General features: G+C 40.6%; 1 protein-coding gene across 1 annotated transcript in view; it reads left to right on the top strand.

The window, feature by feature from the left end:
- The window catches only part of SPAST (spastin), a 51656-nt gene that overhangs the window by 1509 nt on the left and 30531 nt on the right, over window positions 1-19616 (top strand). Inside the window, exon 2 of the mRNA XM_019549748.1 lies at window positions 8467-8562. Within this exon, the coding sequence (XP_019405293.1) occupies window positions 8467-8562 (96 nt within the window). The remainder of the gene's footprint in view (window positions 1-8466; window positions 8563-19616) is intronic.

Here is a 19616-nt window from a genome sequence, read left to right as displayed (position 1 = left end):
TGAGGGTGAGGCTGATTGGTCAGTAGTTCCTTGGATCCTCTTTCTTGCTTTTCTTAAGGATGGGTACTATATTTGTCCATTTCTAGTTGTTGAGGACCTCTCTCAATCACCATGAGTTTTCAAAAGATAATGGCCTGCAGCTCTACAGTCATATCTGCCAACTCCCTCAGCACCCTCAGGTACATTGTGTCCAGCCGAATGGATTTGTACACATTCAGCTTTTCTAAATAGACTCTGACATGACTGGGTGCCACCTATCCATAACTGGCTGTGATATCACTTGTGGATGTAGTTAGGAAAGTGCATTGGATTTTATACCTGGACGCACTGTATAGGTATAGCTGACTTCTGTGGGAAGTAATCATTATACAGTTAAACAATTTGTATATTAAGATTACAGTTGCATTTGATCCCTGATGGATGTCCTTCAGTCTTACTTATAAGACTTTTAAACTTGCTAATATAACTTAAACTCTTATCACTTTAGGATTTAAAATAGATGGTGAAGATCATTTCAGAAGCAAAATGCGTTACAATGTAAACGCTACAAACTTAAAACAGAAATGATTGACAATTACATGTTGTTGTGCAATTTAAAAACACACGCATACATTCTATGAGAGTACCTTTAATATTTTGTTAAGGTTCTCTTAAACTCTATTTAAGTGTTTTCTTATGCTTTTTTTTTGTCTTTCTAAGTACTGATCAGCAAAGGAAACCAGTTTTTCTGTTGTAGTCACTAGCATGCTTAGACTTCATTCCACTGTATGTCTGCCAAATGCTGTCTTTTTGTGTTCGTTGAATTTGAGGCAAGACATCCTACTTTCTTCTGAAAACCTAGAGAAGTATGGGAATAAAAATTCCTTTTCGTCTGGCTCCCACTGCCCTCTGTATTATGGAGTGATTATAACAAGGAAGAAAATGATTCCCTGCCTTCTTTCTTCGGCTTCCATTTTTTTTGGTTTTGTGTACTGACAAACAAAGGGAATAGTTGTCCTGAACTGACATCCGCTGTCTGCTTGTTCCCATTTTCCAGCCTGTGGAGGATTTTTCGCTCCATGACACCGGCTCTTTTACAGTTTAGTATTAATATTTGTGCTTAATATTAAATAGCTTAATATTAAATTGAAGAGTGTAGCAGAAAGCCTGTATGTGAGTTGCCTCCCAGAGTAGTGGTTAAATGGTGTAGTTGAGGAACATGACAGTACAACCAGTTATGCTCTGCTTTTTGGATGCACAAAGTAAATGAACTGGAACAGATTATTGCTTGATGACTTCAGTTACAGTTAGCTTGGTGTGACAGGAGAAAAAAAGACAAAAGTGATCTGATTTGAAGTCAGTATTATTTTTTTAAACAACATTTGCATGTTGCATGCAATATCTGATCTCATTTTACTCCTATTATGGCAGTATGCTAGGTGTCTAACAGAGTTGCATGTTGGTATGCCAAAAGAAGGTAAAGACTGCACAAGTGAAATGCTGAAGTCAGAAAGTTTAATGTGGTATGTGCAAATTTAATTCTGCATCTTAAAGCTTACCATAATGCATATGATTTGCATGTTGTTTCCATGCTTTGTTCAATGTGCAGCCTCATAGAAGAATAAAGTACTAATAAGTAACAAATGAAGTAGGGTCCAGAAGCTCTTTACATTATTCTTGTTGAAACTTTTTATTTTAGTTTGTTTTAGTGAAAATTTATTTTAGTTTAGTCTGTTCTATATGGCAGCATCCTTCATCACTGTAGTATTTCAGCACCTGTTCAAAATTTGGTGTAATAAAGAAGAAAATTGGGTTAGGCAGAGCAAAGAAAGCATGGGGCTTTTCCTTTTTAATGCCTGAATCAACTCATAAATATTTTGCAGCTATAAATATCTCATGATAGAATAAATGAGCCTTCTTTATTGTTGGTTGACAGGCAGTTTAACCATCTACCTTTCTTTACTTCCATCTTAAACCATTTAGATTGCTTACAGAAGTGGAAAAAAGCAAAACAAGACAGCGCTTCAAGAAGAGGAAGCATGTTAGTTTGACCTGACTCCCCAGTGTCTCTATAGATTGGGCGCTTCAGCATGGCTTTTCAGTGCTTTTATCTAATAGCTGATTGAATCTAGTAACTCCCTTGTGAGAAAAAGATGCTTCCCAACTTTAATAGGAAAAGTGGTATCTACTTCAGATTTGTCTTCTGGGCATTTTTTTACTTCAGTTAAACTTATACATATGAAATGTACTAGAACAGAAATCCAAGAATTAGGGAATTTTAAGTAAAGGGATACCTGATTCATAACTAAGTTTCTTTAGAGAAGTCAAACATAAGTGCTGTCTAAATGAGAATGAGAATATTGATTTGCCTGCCAGATGTAGTAAACAGTAGGGCTGTATGAAACTTTGGTTGCCAATTCAATTCGGAGGAGATTCGGCAGCCAAATCTCTGAATCCAAATTGAATCAGGAGACCCTTTAATCTTGCTAAATCGAATTGGAAGCCTCTGAATTGGTTTGGAGAGATTCAACGATTCAGCCATAGACACAACTTTGTATGATTCTTCTGCATGCTTCAAGGTACCAGGCGCAGCTCGTGAATGCTGAGATGGTGGGTTGGATGGAGTGTCCCATGGGAGCAAAGTACTTCTGGTCCACTTCTGGGTCCTCCACCAAGCGTGCGGTAGACCTCCCCTGCACTCTCACGGGATGTTCTATCTGCTCCAGCATCTCGGCGTTAATGAGCCGTGGCTGGTACCTCGAGGTATGTAGAAAAAATATATAAAGCTGTGTCTGTGGCTAAATCACTGATTCTCTGAATCAGAATCAAATCTTCAGATTCAGCTGAAATGAATTGGGAGAGTGATCCGAATCAGTGAATCGAATCACTGTCCCCCAAATCAGGCCGAATCCAAATCGAATACTGCCCGCTTTGCACCCCCATCCTAGTAAATAGCCTCTAAAAGTTTGTCTTTAATGTTCACATCCACTGGAATACAGTAATATGGAAAAAAAAGTATTAGACTTGCATTTTTTGGGTTAAATTTAAAGAAATTTTATCTCCATTCTCTTCCCCCCCCATCCCTCCTCCCACCCCAAAGTAACAGAGTTAAAGTAGATTTTTTTTTTTTTTTCCAGTCAAGAATTTTGCCCCTCCTTTTATTTGTTGGTGAACATTTTTACATGAGAAGGGAACTTTTCCCTAGAGGGGAGAGGGAACAGAGGAGAACACAGGTCATCTAATTTCTTGTGAAATAGGCTTTTTTCCTTTTAACCCAAGATGAATTCAAGTCTCTAATATACTGGACACTGACAGGTCCAGTGTATTACATTTTTTTTTCATTTAAATGTTTTTGGGGGGCAGGATTTTACAGCCGTGTCCCCTTAAATACTGAACTTAGACTGTTTTATGTGCACTATGAACACACGATCACTGTGGTGGTGGAAACATGGGTGAATTGAAGTTGGGCCCCACTGTTGCAGAAAAAGATCTTTCCATTGATCTGGAACAATATTGGATAATTGTACTGTGGACTGACCTGCCTTACTGTGGGCTGACCTGGTTTACTGTGCCCTTGTCCTGAACCCTGAGCCAGTTCAGTCTATCTTAAGCTAAGCAGTGGTACCATTTTACCAGTTAACTAATAACTGATAGGGAGAACCATTACACCACACAAATGGACTCCAAGAAATATATACTTTGTATTTCCTTGCATGTCATCTTTTTTTATAGTGCTTACTAGTGCTAAACGAACAGTGGATTGTGTTGTCTAACGAATCGGTTAGTTTACCACTAATAAACAGCACTTTAATAGAAATAGGGGCATGTAAGGAAATATAAAGCCTACATTTTTGGTGTGCAGATTGGATAGCACATTACACAGATTTAGGTGAAACAGCCTCATTTTCAAGTTTTGTGCATCTGCTCCTGTGCTGTGGTAAGTAGGTGCTAAATGGTGGTAACTTAGAAGTTTCACTTGGAAGATGCTTTTACTTGCTGTGGGACTGCAGTAACTGTGTTTTGCCTCTGTTGAGTAGCTGATGCATAGTGAATTTCCTCTCTCCTTAACTTGGCATAATTTGTTCATCTTGGCAAGCTTTCTTCTCTTCTTTTCTGCTCTCCTAGGGTTACGGCACAGTGGTGGCAGATTTTCAGTCTCTTTCAAATTTGTTTCCCAAGTCAGTGTGCGAGTATCTTACAGAGGAGATATTTTGTTAAATCCTTTAGTTCTGGGATTTCTGAGAAATCCAGTGTGTTGGGAGAACTGTCAGTTGAACAAGATTTAATACTGAGACATTTAGCAAGGACATGCGTCTTATTTTTGATACGTACGATACGTACTCGGCACATCATTAAGAGCGGCTATCCAAGTTGAATAATACCTCCTGTCCTTATAAATTTACTTCTTTTCCAGTTTGACATGCTTAGTACATTTTTATGCCAACAAGGGTTTAAAAGTTTTTAGCATCCCAATTTGTTGTGTGCTATATTCAAGGAACAATAAAAGCTTCTAAGAGTTTGGTCAAGACTGGCAAAAATGTTCAGCTAACTATATAAGCATATACATTTCACAAAGTTACTAGTTCACTAAAAGTTAATAAACATAAATGTACAGCATAGATGCAAATTTGATTCTTTTATAAGTTAGGCCAAGTGGAGTGCTCCTTTTTTGGCTTCAGAATCAAGTGATTCATTGAAGTGTTGTCCCAAAGTTTAAATAGGCCTCCAGTATTTTGACTGGACTTTGAACATTCAGCTCAATTTCCTATGTTTCCTTCACCAGGTAGAATGTTTTGTGTAAGGAGAAGTATTTTCACCTTCAGCCATGCTGTAAAACTACTTTTACAAAATGTCTTGCCTCAGTTACCAAAATATCATCAGTTAATATTCCGTCTCTGTCCACAACATTGGTACTTGAGCACTGTAAAGCTTAAAGTTACTGAATGGCATTTTAAACTTTGGGCTTGGATTAGAATGCACTAATCTGACATGGATAACATAATATTCATACTTAATTCTTGCTTTTACTATACATTCACTCCGGATAAAAACATGAACAACAGCTTTGTCTTTAAAAGAGGAAACACCAACCTGGGAGTTGGTATGGAGGTTCTTCCAGGGGATATGGCCCTATTGAAGAAAGTTTAGGGATCGGCAGGGAGAGACTTTTATTTTAGAGAGTCTTGTGCAAGGATACAGGAAGAGAAGGAGAAGGATTTTTAACTATTGCATCAGATGTTGGCCCTAATGAAAATGGCTGAGGGTTTGTTTTTTTGTTGTTTTTGTTTGTTTGTTTGTTTGTTTTTTGCAAGAAATGGCCTGTGTTCTGCTATAGGTACATGAATTAAAATCTTAACTATTTATGTGTATTCCTGTATTTACTCGAATACAAGACCTGTTTTTTTTCCCCCCGATCAGTATGGGATGGGGGAGCCACTCATCTTACATTCACATACAAGGAAAGCACATTAAATACGTTGACTGTCATTAATGCTCCCAAAAGCAGCATATGATCACCAATGGAAATCAACTATTAACTTGATTAAATGCAGCCAGCACTGGGTGTCATTATAACATTCATGGCCCATATTGGGCGAGAGAGAGAGAGAGAGAGACAGAGAGAGAGAGAGAGATAACAATTGCATAAAGGGCCGCCTCTATCTCCTCATCTCTCCTCCAGCTATCATCCCTTCCAGCTCCCCTTCCTGATTCCCCAGTCCTTTCCCTCATCACTTTAATTGTTGTTGTGGTTGTCTCTGTCATTGTGGTTGTTTTCACTCTTGCTGGTTGTCCCACCTCTGAACAGTCTGTGCCAGTCTTTCTTTTCGACATGATCTCTGCCATCTCCCTGATGTCTTCTAGCAATTTCCTGTAGTATCCCTGCATCTCTGTGTCCCATTTTGACACAGCCCGCAACTGAGAGGCTTGTGTGCCTGTACATGAGCAGGTTCCTGGTCTTATGTATGCGTTTCTGAAGCAGGAGTTGAACCGGTCCAAGTGGGCTGTTGAGGTCCCCTGTTGCTTGGTCACGTGACTGAACAGTACTGTCTGTTTAGGGTCTTGACCCCAGTCATGACCACAAGGAGTAACGTTTATTCATCACACCCCCTTAGTTTATGGGTAGCACCAGGGGAGATTGGTTGATTGTTTGCACCTTCCACTGTCACGTTTGCCTGGGGCGGTTTGGGCCTTTTGGGTAGGCAACAAATATAGGTTAGCACAGCCTATCTGACTCAGATATACGACAGTGCTTGTTGAATGCAGCCCCCCTTAGCATCTACTCCTTTTTCATGTCATGGTGAGCAACCATATTGCAGAAATATCAACTTCCTCTCCACTCCCAGAATTGAGCTGCACCTTTGTTTCCCGTTTCCAAGGGTTGCTGTTTTTTACTAGCTTTAAATACCTGGCAAGCATCACAAAACTGCCTCAAACAGTTCACCCAGAATCCATTGGTCAGGCCCTCTCCCAGCTTGTCATATGTTTAGTGTGGCTCCACCTTCTATGAAGTGAAGCCAGACCAGGTTGCCCTGTGCCTCATCTGCATATCAATATTTGGAGGATCTTGGGACTCATGACTAGAACTGGGTGTTCTTGTCATGATTTTGCAAGGCACATGGCTGGATCCTTTGTGCTGAGTGTCTAGAGTACAAACGCATACTGAGTAGTGCTGAGCTGTGGGGTCACCGTGGCTTGAAATGCTGTTGACTCTCTGGGGCCCAGCCTAATGAACTTTATTATATGATAATTTGTGAACCCTTTGGCCTTGGATTAATATTATGCATAGTTTGTGCTGTACATAAGCAGGTGCCAAACTGTTAGTTAAAATGTGTTGGAGTGCCTATGTTAAAACTTGCAGCAGTTTCAAGAAGTGAACTAAATCTATGGGTACTACATGCAAATTTATTTCAAGGTCAGTGTTTTCAAATTTACTTCTCAATTCCATGTGTTCAGGAAGAGCAGGGTCTGACAGTAAGGGGGAGAGAGGAAGGGGCTGCAAGGGAAAGAAGCTGTTGAGGGGCAAAGGGGCTACTTGACTCCCAGATTTATTTTCTCTGCTATGGCAGTGGGAGGGGGACAAATTTAAGACAGATCTCCAGAATAATTAGGCTCTATACCTGGAAAAAAATATATCAGATTTACAAATTTTCTCTACATAGAATTTAATTATTGGGGGCGGGTCATCTTATAATCAGAGTCATCTTTGATTTGAGTAAATATGGCATATATCAATGCACTCATGTTGGTAAATTATGAAGGGCACCTATCAGTTGCCCTTATTTTTCTTTCTTTTTATTGTTGTTGTTGAAGACATCTATATCCATAATATACAAAGTTGTCTAACACAGTGCTTTGTGGCAAAATAGATGTAATAAGCCCTTAAAAGGAGCTGAAGGTAGGGGGCTGGAATACTTGAGAACAGTAATGAGAATAGTTTGGTACTAAACAAGTTAAAAAAAAAAAAAGACTAGTGCCAGCATCTTTTTAGCAGATTGTAACTGGCAATGCTTTAAGAGGTTTTAAAGAGAGGAAAATAAGGCAGTGGCTTTCGGCTATATTCTGTGCATAAAATATGGAATCAGTTCTGGGTTTTGTTACTGTGCCCATTACTGTAGAAATTTAGCATGAAGGCACCTGTTGAGGAACCTAATATATGTAGATGATAAAGGTTAGCATTAGCAGAACAGGACTTTGGAAGGTGAGTGTATCTATTTAAAGTAGAAAGGCTGAGAGAGATGAGCTTCTAAAGGCCCAGTACTATGAATGGACTAGATGCTATGAACAGACTTACTTTATGTCACTACTCTATGAGAGAGTCCCTTTAAATTATTTATTCAGTCATAAACTATTTTCATGAAATTTGCTTTCAGATATTACTGAAATTAGTTTTAACTTATTCAGAAATAAGGGTATTTTATAGAACTTCAAAATTGTACATGGTGGCCTAGGGAGTAAGACCTAACTAGACTTTTATTCAGATACGACATCTAGAAAGTCATCCAATATCTTGAATATCAAACTTGACAAGTAAAACTTCTTTGTAGCAGAGGAGTTAACTGAAAACTGTGGACTAGGTTTTGTTTTTCATTTGCTTCCCCCTTGACCTTCAAATAAAGCGTATCATATATGGAAAAAGGAGCTACTCCTTGAAGCTGGTCAATGGGAGCCATTAATTAAGAACTTTGAGCACTGGGTTTATTGCACAAAGCCTATGCATTAACTTGGAGATGAAAAAGAGGGGGAAATCCTGATGCTTTGATTCTGGATTATTTTAGCTACTGACGGCTGGTTTATAGCTATATTCATAGATGTATACAACGTACAGTTTCAAAAACAATTAGAATAGACAGCAATACTCCTTTTACTAAGGAGGCTGAAGCTAAATTTGACTTTTCTGTGTGATTAGAGTACATAAAGTTCATTGGTTCATTTTTGTTTTTATTTGTTTATTTTTTCCTTTTTCCCTTCCCTCTGTTTGTTGCATAGAGAAGCTGCAGGCAGTTTTGCAAATTTCCAAGCCGCAAATGGAGGTCTATAATGACAGTACTAACCTGGCATGCCGCAATGGACATCTCCAGTCAGGTGGGTTTGGTTTCACCAGCACCTAATTAACCAGGGGATGTCTATCAGTTTCTGGTATATTGTAAGGAAATTATGGAATGCTGAGTGTCCTGGCCCCATGCTCACTTTGAAAAATCTATGTGCTCATTTCTATTCTAAAGGTTTTATATAAATACTGTCAATTCTTACGAAGGTATTTGTTAATACTATTTGTTATGTTAGAGTACTTGACTCTCTTCTGGCCCTGAATAAGGTTTTTAAATGCCAGAATCCAAAAGATATATATCATAGTCACAATTGTGAAAGCACCTTTCCTATTACATATTTTAAAGGCAATATTATGGTCGTGTGTTATAGTTCAAGTATCAGGAAATGCCAAATATGAAACCTACTAACAAACTGTTACTTTTATAGTGATGGCCTATATAGGATTTTTTTAAAGCTTATAATGCCAGTGAACGTTAATACTGTAATACTATATCAGTGCTATATTAGTTTGGTAAGATTAAATATAATTTTTCTATATATAACTACCATTGCTTGTAATTTGGTCTTCAGTCTAACAAGTATAGAATTAATTTTCTCCAAAGATATGCCAGGAATACTGAAAGTATCAGGAGACACTTTTATTTCTAATTTGCCTGCATGTATGGAGCAGAAACTTTCCTGAGACTCATAAGCTATCCTAAGAATTGAAGGATATTTTTAAAACTAAAAGTATGGTATAGTCAAAACTGCAAACACAATTTACTAATTCAGTTTGTGCAGATAATAGTGATAATAAATAAGAGGTTAAAGTGCAACATAATTGGCAGAAAACCCTAAAGCAATAGCAAAACAGTTTGCCAGTTAAAGTGACTCAGTTTGAAACTTACTTAAAAGTATTAACTAATTTATTTATGTCCATCTTTATGGTTCTATAGTTACTGCTTTGTTGTCTCTCTGGCATGCAAGTTACACAAGTGGAGAAGTGGAAAAGTTCTATGAAAAAATTAGACTATAAAATTAAAAAAAACCCTCTTATGTGACTTTACAATTATACTTTTTGTTTCTTGCATTTGATTTTTAAGTCTGATTGATTTTAACATGACAGTTAAGTGTCTACCTAAGAAACTCTGCTTAAGCAGTCATGCTGTGAAAAGTTCAAATACAACCTTTGGTTGCTGGTCTTCATTTGTTTAGCCCATAAATGGAATATGCTGCTCTGTTGGTCATCATTCTGCCCAAAGCTGCTTAAGGATTGCTTTGTCTTTCATGTGCTAACCTTCTTAATTCTGCTCAATTTTCTCCACCCCTTCTGTGTCCTAGAAAAAAGTGGTTTTATATTTCTTACCAGAATTGAAGACTGCATGCAGATAATTGTAGCATTTATTTGCTGCACTTCAGATGTTCCCACTTATAAGTTCTATTCTGTCCTTCATGGCAAGAATCAAATCAGGAGAAGGATTCTGCTTCATCTGTAATAGAATGATTTTTTTCTCTTGTCACAGACACAACTCCAAAATAGAAGCTCTGAGCAACAACAAAATGGCACTGATTTCCATAACCAATTTAAAACCTTGCAAATAGCATCAGTTCTATGCTTCGTTCAGGATGCAATTTTATATTCTAATAAGTGTCCAGTTTCGTCAGTCTGCCCTAATACATGAAATAATCTCTTTAATTTTTGCAACTGTATTTTGGATACTTTACAGAACTCTTATAGTAAAAGTGCCTTACAGCCTTCAATGTATTGATCTTTACAAGAGCCATGTATGGGTGGGAAGTACTATAACTCTGTTTTAAAGGTGGGGAGCTGAGGAGACGGTGATGAGCCCTTGATGACATGAGAAATCTGTGGTAGAGCAGGACTTGTCATGCTGTGAATCAAAATGTTATATTCCCCCCCTTGTATCTAAGACTGGTGGAGAGAAGTTTGGTTACTGATTTAGATTTGAGAAACGATGTCTCTGAACTTAGTAACTGTAGAGGAGAAGGTGCTAGCTGGCCATATTTTAGAATGTTTAGTGAAAAGGATTCCATATGAATTCAGATTTTTAGGAATTTCATTACAAAAGACTCTGAAATTAGTAAAGGATTGCTGGACTAATTTCTCTTTTCTCCAAGTATATGGGCCATTACCTGAACATCATTTGCTACCTATAAGCTGCTGCCAGATGTGAAAAAAACAACCCCCCCACACGCACACTTTTTACTGCAGCTTCTGTATAGATTGAGTGCTTCAGCAGGGCTTTTTGGGTGCTTTTATCTAAAGCTGATTCAAATGACTATTAGATAAAAGCACCAAAAAAGCCCCACTAAAGCATCCAGTCTATACAGAAGTTAGGTGAGCTGGGTCCAGCTAACACAGTGCCTCTTCTGTGCATGTGTTGAGCCTCAGCATGGGTGTGGAGTTTTAAAGTAAATCACTGTTTTGGAGCGGGGAGAGGGTTATGTCTGTAAATAGCCATAGAAGCATTCCTGGGAACTATAGACCAGTGCATCTCCCTTCCATCCCTGGCAAATTTGAATCTATAATGAATAAGATCAGCAATTAGATGGATAAATATAATATGCTAGGGAAGAGTTAGCATGGTTTTTGTAAAGGGAAACCCTGGCTCCCCAGTCTCTTTCAGCTCTTTTATGGGTGTTACCAAGCATGTGGAGGACGGTGATCCAGTTGACATAAATATATTTGGATTTTTAAAAAGCTGTGTAGGCAAGATCCCTCCCCAAATGCTTTTTGAAAAAATGGGTTGCTACAGGATTGGATGGAAAGTTCTTTCATAGTTTGGGACCTAATTAAAAGCAAAGGGTAGGGTGGAATGGTCATTTTTCAGGATTCAGGGAGGTCAAAAATAGGGTCCCTCAGGGATCTGTGGTGGGCCTGGTTTTATTTTATTTTTGTCATCAATGACCTGGAAATAGGGGTGTACACTAAAATCTCCAAGTTTGCAGATGATAGGGTTAGTTTTATTCCAGGCTGATGGAATGCAGCGAAAGAAAGATCTCACAAAACTACTGAATGGGGAAAAAAGCGGCAGATAAATTCAGTGTTGACAAGTGTAAGGTAACTCACACGGGGAAAAATATCTTTGATTACATGCACACAATGTTGGGTTCTGAACTAGCTGTTATGACTCAGGAAGGATACCTTGAAGTCATTGTAGACAGTTTTCTAAAAACATTAGCTCAACATGCAACAGCCAGAAGCCAATAATGTTGGGCATCATTTAAGAGGAAATTGAAAACAAAACGGAAAATGTCATCGTGCTGCTATACATATCATGGTATATCCATATCTTGAATAGCATATGCAGGTCTGGTTTCTGCATCTCAAAAACGATGCTGTAGAATTAGAAAGGGTACAGAGAAGGACAGTCATGGTGATCACGCATTTGGAGCAGCTGCCATACCTGGAGAGGCTAAAAAGACTAGGACTCTTCAGTTCGGAAAAGAAAAGACTGGGGTGGGGGTATGATAGAGGTCTGTACAATCACAGAGAATGTGGACAAAGTGAATAGGAAACTGCTATTCACTAAATCCCAAAATACTAGAATTGGGGGACACTAGCTGAAATTAGCAGGAGACAGGTCTTAAACTAACAGGAAAAAGTACTTTTTTTAAGCAGTGTACAGTTAACTTGGAATTCATTATCATCAGAAGTTGTAGAGGCGGATAGTGTAGCCATGTTCAGAAAGGGACTAAATTAATTTATGGATGATAGATCCATTCTTAACAATTAAACAAAACAATTGGGGGTGCATCCCCAAATCAATGGTCCCAATACAGGGAAGGGTATGACTGGGGATTGATTACTCAAGATATGCCCTGTTGTTCATATGGTCCTTCTAAGGCATCCACTCCTTTCACTGTTGGAGATGGGTCAAACCTATCATGGCACTTCTGAAAAAGTGCTCACATGTTTAAATCTATTTTAGGTCCCATCCTATTGAAACAAATTGGTGGGAGTTTGGAATGCATATGGCTTTGAAAACCTGGTCCAAAGTTTTCACCTGTGCAAGAAGAGGGAAGCCTTGTTGCTCTCCCCATCTCCAAACAAACAAGTACCCCCCCCCCCCCGCTTAGAAAACAAGCTGTCACTGGAGGCTGTCATGAAAGATGGGTTTCCCAGGTATGCTTTAGGATACCTTCCTAAAGGTCATCGGAGCCTTTCACCATGATATTGCTCTTTGCCTTTGCTGGAAGGGATGCCAGTGGTGTCGAGATAGTGATATTGGGTAATATTTTTCAATACTTTGTTTGAAAGTGAGGTGGTGCCCTATCTTGACCTTCTAAAGGTTCAGTTCCCACACATTTATACTCTAGTTACTTAATTACTGTGCCATTGTTCTTCCTTCGTACATCCTCCTGTTGCAAGAAAAAAATTCTTCACAACTTTAATAAGCTGCTTTTAAAAAATTGAAACAGATTAAATAGCTGAGATTATCTGGTTCTTATCATGCATCACATGTATGGTGGATCAGTGAGAAAACATTTTTTAAATGTTGTTATATGTAATTGCCTTTTTCTTGGCTAGTCTTTGGCATTTTTTTAAGCATTAGTATCAGATTTTGGCTTTTTAGAAACCTGTTCCTAAGTTAAATGATTGTCTTTGCTGCCCCCCCAGTCACATACTTCTAAATAACTAGGGGAAAAACTGGGAAATGGCCCCTTTCCCCAGGCAGCGGTGCTGCTGGAGGCAATTGGGGAAGGCTGTAGTTCATTGGGGAAGGTGGAGCAGCATGGTGAGCAGGCATTGCTGCTGCTACTTGCACACACCTGGCCCAGCTCCTCCTGGAGGTGGGGAGCAGGCTGAGCTGGGCTGGGTGTACTGCTCCTGCCTGGGGTAGGGATTGGCCAGGGTTGGAGGAGAGTACTGTGCTGTTCACATGGGCTGTTCTCAGTGGCGACTCTTGACCACAGCACCCTGGACAGTCACCTACCCCTAAGGCTTGCAGTGTGCAGCAGACAAGTTCACCCTGCCAAATTTTTTTCTGAGTGAGTGTCTTAACAGCTTAACAAAGAGAGGAGAATTTAATTTGGGTGAACTTGTGAACAGACAGTGCTCACAGCAGCACTCTCCCCCTGCTCTGCACTTGGGAGGAGTAGTGCCGAGTCCAGCCTTCCCCCCCACCACCTCCAGCTGCAACTCAGGAGGAGCTGGGTTTGGCACATATGGGCAGCAGTGCCTGCCCACCTGTCTGCCTGGTGCACCATGCCGCTCCACCTCCCTGCTGGACTGTGCCCCTGCCTGCCTGCTTCTGCCTCTGCCTGCAGCAGCCGATACCAGGACTTCTGTTTCAATTTTCCCTCCTGTGAGGGAGAAGTAGGCATGATCATACTGCTCTAGATGTCTGAGGTGAAGTGCAAGGCTACCTGCGGACGGACCTGCCTTCCACAGCTTCTCCCTCAAGTGCTCCCTGCATGCCTCACACAGGGAAGGCACCACTGTCCTGCTAAAGGTGGTGCGTGCGGGTACTTGGTACGCTGGAGCCACAAGAGTAAGCATCTCCCCAATACTGTGGGTGACCTTGCTCGCCTTCAGAATATGCTCCCAACTTTCTCTTCCTTTCCCACATTGGTCCAGGGTGGCCTGCTTTTGCTTCTTGGGGATGGGGGCTTTGGAGCGAGAGGGGGGCTGCTTTTTGTGCATGCTGCCACTTCTTTTTGGGCACTGCAAGAGGAAGGGGGTGCTGCCTACTGAGATGCAGCAGCATTTCCGTGGTGGTGAAGTGTTTCATGTCCTTGCTCTGGCTAATCTGCCTTTGGCAGTGCTGGCAGGTAGCATATCCAGGATCATCTGCCACCTCAAAATGATCCCAGTGATCCTACCTTATTCCCTCCCCCCCCTTCCCCCTCACCAGGCAGAGGCACAACAACAGGAAGCCATCTGCCCCCACAACCTCTTCCAAAGTGCCTTCCAGAGAAGGAGACCTGCCTCTAGGTTAACTGTGAGGGGTGTGGAGCACGAACTCAGATTCCCCCTTCCTTCCTGAGAATTTCCTTTGCTATGGCCATCAGCTCCTCTGCTTCCAGATCCAGCTCCTCCTCTGGCACTGGAAGGCTCATGCTGGGAACTGAAATTGGGGTGGAGAATGCCATGCTGCTGCTGGTTAGTAGTGGTGGTGCAGGTGCTGCTACCACCTCCTTGCTCCCACTAGCAGCAGAAGACTCATCACTGCCAGGAAAGAGGGGGAGTGTCTATGTTTGGGGCTGAGGGAACTTGCAGCTCTCCCTCTGCCTCCTATTCCTCTCCTGTCAGAAGACCTGGCACCTGCCTTTCCAGCACACTTCATGTTTGCTGTGCTGCAAAATGTATATGTGTGTAATATAAGTTGTGCTTTCCTGCACAGTGATTGCAGTGTCAAGGAAAACATGGATTTCTTTTTGTGGAGGGAAAGAATCAAGACAGATTAACAAGAACAAAAAAGAAGATTTTGAGAGAAGAATAAGTTGAAAGGAATGGATAGGGATAACGATAAGGATTGTAGGCAAGTGTAAGTAGGAAAGGATTGGATACAGCTTACAAGAAGAGAGACTAGTCAGCAAGCCAGAGCCTTTCAGACACTGATGCTCCAAGAGAGACTTGGCTCACAAAAGGCACAGATCACTTGAGACACAGCTTTATATGTTGTTTCTTTGTCCCTCCCCCAGAGCACTGTGATTGGAAGGGAACTCAGAGAAAGATCACAGTCATTGGCCAGCTACTTACGTCAATATCAGAGCAATGTCCCCCTGCTCCCCCTCCCTCAGCCTTTTCTGTATATGAAAGATCACCCCATCCCCCCTTCCTCAGTTTCTTTTTTGCTGTAAGCCTTCAGAATTTGTCTGAATTGATTTGGAGGCTTCTGATTCAATTTGGACCTTTTAATGGGTCTCCTGATTCAATTTGCATTCGGAGATTTGGCTGCCAAATCGGCCCGAATTTCCTCCAAATCGAATCTGCTACCAAAGCTTTGCATGGCCCTAATAGCTATGTCAGCAACAGCCTTAAAATGTATGATAAATGAGTGTTTCCCAACCAGTGTGTCACGGCACAAAAGTGTGCTGTCAGAAATGAACAGGTATGCCACAGAATTTTGCCGTGGCAGTGACCTACAATGAGTTACAATAGGTATGAGGATGGAGAATGCCTTGACTGGTGTGCTGCAGAAAATTTTTATTAATGTAAGTGTGCCTTGGGCTGGAAAAACTTGGGAAACCCTGCAATTAGTAGATTTTAAAGAGAAGTACAAGGAATTCAGTTGCTTGAGTTTAAATGTAGGTAGCTGAAATACCTGAATGGATTTATTGAAAGAGAAATGAAAATAGACTTGGTTATTCTGCAAAAGCTATTCCGAGTGAACAAAGGATAAGTAATTATGTATGCTTTGGTAGACTTATGCTTGGTGTAGTAGTGTGTGTCAGATTCACAGATAAGCAGTTTAAATGCAAATTGAAATGACTTTGTTACCATTTTTGTAAGAGTACCTCACTAGAATTGTTACTCATGCTAGAGTTTAATTAACTCATTTTCTCAGTGTTGACAACTGTGTAAAAAAGAAAGCAGAAACAGTATTTGAGAGCTACTTCCTTAAACATAGAACTTTAAAAGGCACATGACAGAAACTGGTTGCTTGGTTTTTGAAAATAGTGATCTATTGTGCATGTGATTTTTTTTTTAAACCAAATAACATTATTTTAAAGTGCATGTGGGAATAATTAGTTTTCCAAATTAATTATTTTATGTTTCATAGATTTTAGCATAGCCAGATTCCTGTAACAGTAAGAACAGTAATCCAGCTATATTCTTTTTTTCAGTGATATAAAAAAGTTCAGTCCATTTCTTCTAGTGGAGTCAGGTTCAAAATTCTTCATCGTAATTTAATCCACCGATTCTTTTGAAATCCTTTACACAATTTTGGCAACTTTCTGCCTTGGATGCATAAGAGTATAGGTAAGTGAATTGAGTAGAGACGTAAGATGTCAGATAGACTGCCCATCAGGGTATTAAGACCGTGTCTGTGCTTATGTATCTGGCAGCTACAACCTCTCACTGAACACAAGAGAAGGCTGAGGGGGATCTAGTGGCTGTTTACAAACTAGTCTGAGGGGACCAGCAGGCATTGGGGGAGTCCTTGTTCCCCCAAACACTCCCAGGAGTGACAAGAAATAACGGTCACAAGCTGGCAGAGGGTAGATTCAGACTAGACATCAGGAGGTGCTACTTCACTGCCAGGGCAGCGAGGATCTGGAACCAACTTCCAAGAGAAGTGGTGCTGTCTCAGACCCTGGGGGTCTTTAAGAGGAGGCTAGATGAACACCTTGCTGGGGTCGTTTGACCCCAGTACTCTTTCCTGCCATGGCAGGGGGTCGGACTTGATGATCTGCTCAGGTCCCTTCCAACCCTACCAACTATGAAACCATTATGTATTGGCAAAGGAGGAAGTAGCAAGGTGAGGCTAGATTTCTACTTTAGCTCTTGGATTTCTCTTATGGCGAGGGTAGACGTATAGGAAAACTTCATTTCAGTAGGCTTTGTTAACTTAAACATGTTCTCTTATTCATGTGTTGACCAAGCTTTTGTAAACTTAGTTTACCAATTATTCCAAGGTTGGTTTGATGCAATTATACCACTATGATTAAGCCATTGATATTATTCTGTTTTAATCCTTACAGTGCGAAATACTAGATACTTTTGGGGGTTTTTTTCATTGCAGAATTTAAATGTGAAATAACATCTTGGTCAGAATACTTGTCTTGTGGCCATAAGCAGAACATCTTTTACTACCATATATAAACCAGTGCAGATTTTAGCAAAAGGCTATTGTTTTTACTCTCATTACATTTTTGTTAGTCACTGTAGCCTACATTTTCAGTTTTGAGGCCAACTGAAAAAAAACAATAAATAAGTGCACAGAGCCTTTTTGATCTGTGCTAATTTTAACACACAGTGGTGTATGGAATCGGAGTGGACATTTTGCTGGTGGGCTGTCCACATTCATGAACTTCACAGATAATTGCAGGTAGCCTGGCTTCAGTTTGGGATTTTAGTCTAATTTTTTATTAGTAAATCTCCATAATTCTTTATCAAGATGTGTCTAGATGCTAAGACTTCTTTAAATCAGATTGCATCCTGTTTCTGTTATGTTTTCGCAGATGTAGTATGTTTAGTTGTAGCGTGTTAGGTTTGATCACAGAGCAGAAACTAGTCTTACTGTAGCATAACATGGGTGAATTTTCGTTTTTAAAAGTTTTGAGTCTTCTGGGTACTTCATATGCAGAGCAAAATGTACTCGTGTTTACCTCTGTAAATACCTACGGTATGTCCTTCTCCAAAAGATATGTCACTATTGCTGATCCTGAACCCTCAGAAACCATGAGACTGGCTTAAAGTCATGGGAGCCAGAAATTGCCTTATATTGAGATCTGAGCCTTTTAGACAGCTCTCTGCTCCCAAATCTGTGTTTCAAACTGTAGCCCAGGGATTGGCAGCATTTTTGGGCAGAGTGCCAAAAACACCTGCAACCTCAACTTGTAAGATGTTAGTGTGCCAGGGCTGGGCAGCAGGTGCCTGATCCTTGTTGGAGCAGTGCAGCCCTGGCCCCTTTCCTGTAATCTGCCCCACGATGCATGTCCCAAGCAAATTGCTTTTGAGTGCCACACACTGGCACCTGTGCTAGGGTTACCTACCCCTGCTGTAGCCTTATTCACACTTTTGCAGAAAGGCAACCCATTTTAAGCTTGTATTTCGAACTGTTTGATCAGATATTTCAGTGACTCATTTCCTCAGTGGAAACTAGTGTTGGGAACTCTGCTTATATGCTGTAATGAAACTGTGAAATAACTAGACAGAATTTTTTTAGCACCTTTTGAAGCCTTTTACATGTGGAAGTTAAAATATAGAAAACATGACCTCCATGGACCACTCTAGAGAATTAGAGTGAACCATAGTCGTACTTAAGATTAAACTACCTTTTACCCTGGTCTTCATTTATAATATGTTTCAGTTTCAAAATGAGCTTTAGAATCTTCTTCCCTCTCCCCATCCTCCTTTGGGAAGTTTGGTCATTGATCATGGGGTCTGAATGAAGAAATTGCTGGACAATATTTTTTATCTTTTTAAAAAGCCATTGGGTAACTTCACAAACTTCTTCCAGGTGATTTTATTTTTGTTCCTTTAGCCAGACTCTGCCTCTCCCTCTCCTCTTAAATTACTAGATCTGACTCTCAGAATATTCTGCAACAAATGTGCAGTTTGCTGATTTTTAATATAATGCACAGCCAAGAGTAGGCACTCCTTAGGATGTAGTGTACTTAAACTCTAATCTGTGCCTAAAAGGTGTGTGAATCTCATAAACAAAAGAGTTTTGACTTGTAAAATATTTACAATGCCAGCACGTCCTTCCTAGTTATAAGCACCCACAGCCACTTATTATGACCCGTGCAAATAATTATGATGTCATAGGGATAATGGAGACCTGGTGGGACTCCACCCATGATTGGACCAGGGGTATAGATGGCTGTACCCTGTACAGGAGGGATTGAGTAGATAAAAGGGGCGGGGGTGTAGTGCTCTATGTTAAGGAAAGCAACACGTCCGTGCAAGCTGATGTTGGTGACCAGGGTGGACGACTGGACACCCTCTGGGTTAAAATCCGTGGGGAACACTGCACAGGAGACACAACGGTGGATGTCTACTACAGACCTCCCACCCAAAGTCAAGAGCTTGACCAGGGGTTTGCCTGGGAACTGGTTGAGGCCTCATTTTCCAGGATCATGGTTGTCATGGGTGACTTCAATTACCTGGACATCTCGTGGGAGGATCACTTAGCAAAATCCGAGCAGTCACAAAGCTTCCTTTCGTGTGTGAAAGACCTCTACCCAACTCAAGAAGTCTACAGGCCAACGAGAGGTAAAGCGCTGTTCGACCTGGTACTGGCTACTGGGGATGACCTAATCGGTGACCTAGTGATCAATGGGAAGCTGAGTGACAGTGACCATGAGCTGATCACCTTCACCATCCACCGTAAAGCTGGCAAGTCAGTCAGCAACACAGAAGTCCTTGACTTCTGGACAGCTGACTTTGACAAGCTCAGGAGGCTTGTCAGTCA

The sequence above is a fragment of the Crocodylus porosus genome, unplaced genomic scaffold, assembly GCF_001723895.1.
Source record: "Crocodylus porosus isolate Cpor-Errol unplaced genomic scaffold, CroPor_comp1, whole genome shotgun sequence".
Lineage (NCBI taxonomy): Eukaryota > Metazoa > Chordata > Crocodylia > Crocodylidae > Crocodylus > Crocodylus porosus.
The sequence above is the reverse complement of the archived record's forward strand: the minus strand, read 5'-3'. Positions and strand labels throughout refer to the sequence as shown.